This window comes from Microchirus variegatus (assembly GCF_963457635.1).
Source record: "Microchirus variegatus genome assembly, chromosome: 13".
Classification (NCBI taxonomy): domain Eukaryota; kingdom Metazoa; phylum Chordata; class Actinopteri; order Pleuronectiformes; family Soleidae; genus Microchirus; species Microchirus variegatus.
In genome coordinates this window covers 26,777,418-26,779,513 of record NC_139814.1, presented here as the reverse complement: position 1 = coordinate 26,779,513, position 2,096 = coordinate 26,777,418, and the positions used below count along the sequence as shown (strand labels likewise).

Here is a 2,096-nt window from a genome sequence, read left to right as displayed (position 1 = left end):
AATGTTCCTCTAAGGTAACTTGGTCACAACCCTCATACAAGCTTTAGAGAACGTTCTCTTTTGGTTCCCAGAACGTTCCCCTGGCGTTACTTGGTCACAACCTTCATACAAGTGAGTTCCAAGAAGGTTCCCTAACGTTTCTTTTCTACAACCGTCATACAACCTTTCGAGAGCGTTCCCTAAAGGGTCCCAGAACGCTACTTGGCCACAACCTTCATACAATCTTTAGAGAACCTTCTCTTTTGGTTCCCAGAACATTCCCCTGACGTTACTTGGTCACAACCTTCATACAAGTGAGTTCCCAGAAGGTTCCTCTAAAGTTACTTTTCTACAACCGTCATACAACCTTTCGGGAGCGTTCTCTAAAGGTTCCCAGAACGCTACTTGGTCGCAACCTTCTCTAAAGGTTCCGTTGATCTCTGTGTGCAGGGAACCCTCCAGCTCCAGCCATGGCGACCATCGTGATGGAGCGACTGGGGCACGTGTTCATCAGCCTGCAGCAGATCAGGCAAGTTCCCCGCATGCTAACGGAAGCCGCTCCGTCCATGCCCGACACCGTCAGAGACAGCGAGGTGCCGCGCTACTTCAGGGAGCACCACGTCTGCACCGGCTACCGACAGCTGGACCAGAGCTGGCGCTACTACGTCCTGTCGTTGTTCCAGCGCCACAATGAGACCGTCAACATCTGGACGCACCTGGTGGCGTTCCTGGTCTTCCTGGTGAAAACGCAGGAGCTCGCGGAGACGGTGGACTTTGCCGGCGACCCGCATTCCTGGCCCCTGCTGATCCTGATGCTGTCGTCCTTGATCTACACGGGGTTCAGCGTCACCGCCCACATGATGGGCGGCAAGTCGGAGCTGTGCCACTACGTCTTCTACTACCTGGACTACGTCGGCGTGGCGCAGTACCAGTACGGCAGCGCCGCCGTCCACTTTTACTACGCCGTGGACCAGAGCTTGCACGGACTGGTGCGCGGCGTCTTCATGCCCGTCGCCACCGTCCTCAGCTGCCTGTCGTTCCTCGGCTGCTCCTACGGCAAATACTGCAACCTCAGCAGGCCGACGTGGGTGCGCAAGCTGTGCCAGGTGCTGCCGTCGTCGCTCGCCTACATGTGGGACAGCAGTCCTGTGGCTAAGCGGCTGTTGTTGTTCTGGTTCTCGTCCTCGGCCGGCGACGACCCGGCCGCTCCCTATCACTTGGGCCAGGTGGCGTTCTTCCTGAGCTGCGCCTTGTTCTTCACCTGCCCCGTGTTGGAGCGCTGCTTCCCCGGCCGCTGCGACTTTGTCGGACAGGGTCATCAGGTATTCCACGTCTTCCTGTCCTGCTGCACCCTGTGTCAGATCCACGCCGCGTACCTGGACTACGTGGGCCGCAGGGAGTTGTACTCGCGCCTGCACCGGAGCGGCGAGGCCGCCGTCGTCGTGGGACTCTACGCGGTCACGTTGGCCGTCTGCGCGCTCATCTACGCCTTCATGATGCGTAAAGTTAAGCGAGCGCTTAAACTCAAGACCAAGTCTAAGTAAGTGAGTGGATACGGGAACAGGAAGAGCTGTTTTATGCAGACGCACGGCTTCATAGAAAGGGAATGAATCGTTTTTTAATGCAAGTAAGACTTTATTATACTCCATTTTCTTTAGGGAACGTTCCCAGAACATTCCCCTAACGGTAGTTATCCACAACCTTCATACAACCTTTGGAGAACGTTCTATAAATGTTCCCAGAACGTTCCCCTAACGGTAGTTATCTTCAATCTTCATACAACCTTTCAAAAACGTTCTCTAAACGTTTATGTGCCTTAGAGAACATTCTCTTAAGGTTCCCAGAACATTCCCTTAATGTAACTTATCTACAACCTTCATACAACTTTGAGAGAACGTTCTCTAAATGTTCCCAGAATGTTCCCCTAATGGTAGTTATCTACAACCTTCATTCAACCTTTTCGAAATGTTCTCTAAACACTAATGAGCTTTATAGAGCATTCTCTAAAGGTTCCCAGAATGTTCCCTGAAGGTCACTTGGCCACAACCTTCATACAACCCATAGAGAACGTTTTCTAAAGGTTCCCAGAACATTCCTCTAACGTTACTTTTCTACAA

The 2,096-nt window shown here is 52.6% G+C and overlaps 1 protein-coding gene across 1 annotated transcript; it reads left to right on the top strand.

The window, feature by feature from the left end:
- Window positions 1-449: 449 nt before the first annotated feature.
- Window positions 450-1,523, top strand: paqr7a (progestin and adipoQ receptor family member VII, a; the record flags this gene model as incomplete). The annotated part of the gene is made up of 1 exon (XM_083899849.1): window positions 450-1,523. One exon carries the CDS (start codon window positions 450-452, stop codon window positions 1,521-1,523), a length of 1,074 nt encoding a protein of 357 aa, XP_083755975.1.
- Between the last annotated feature and the right edge of the window lie 573 nt (window positions 1,524-2,096).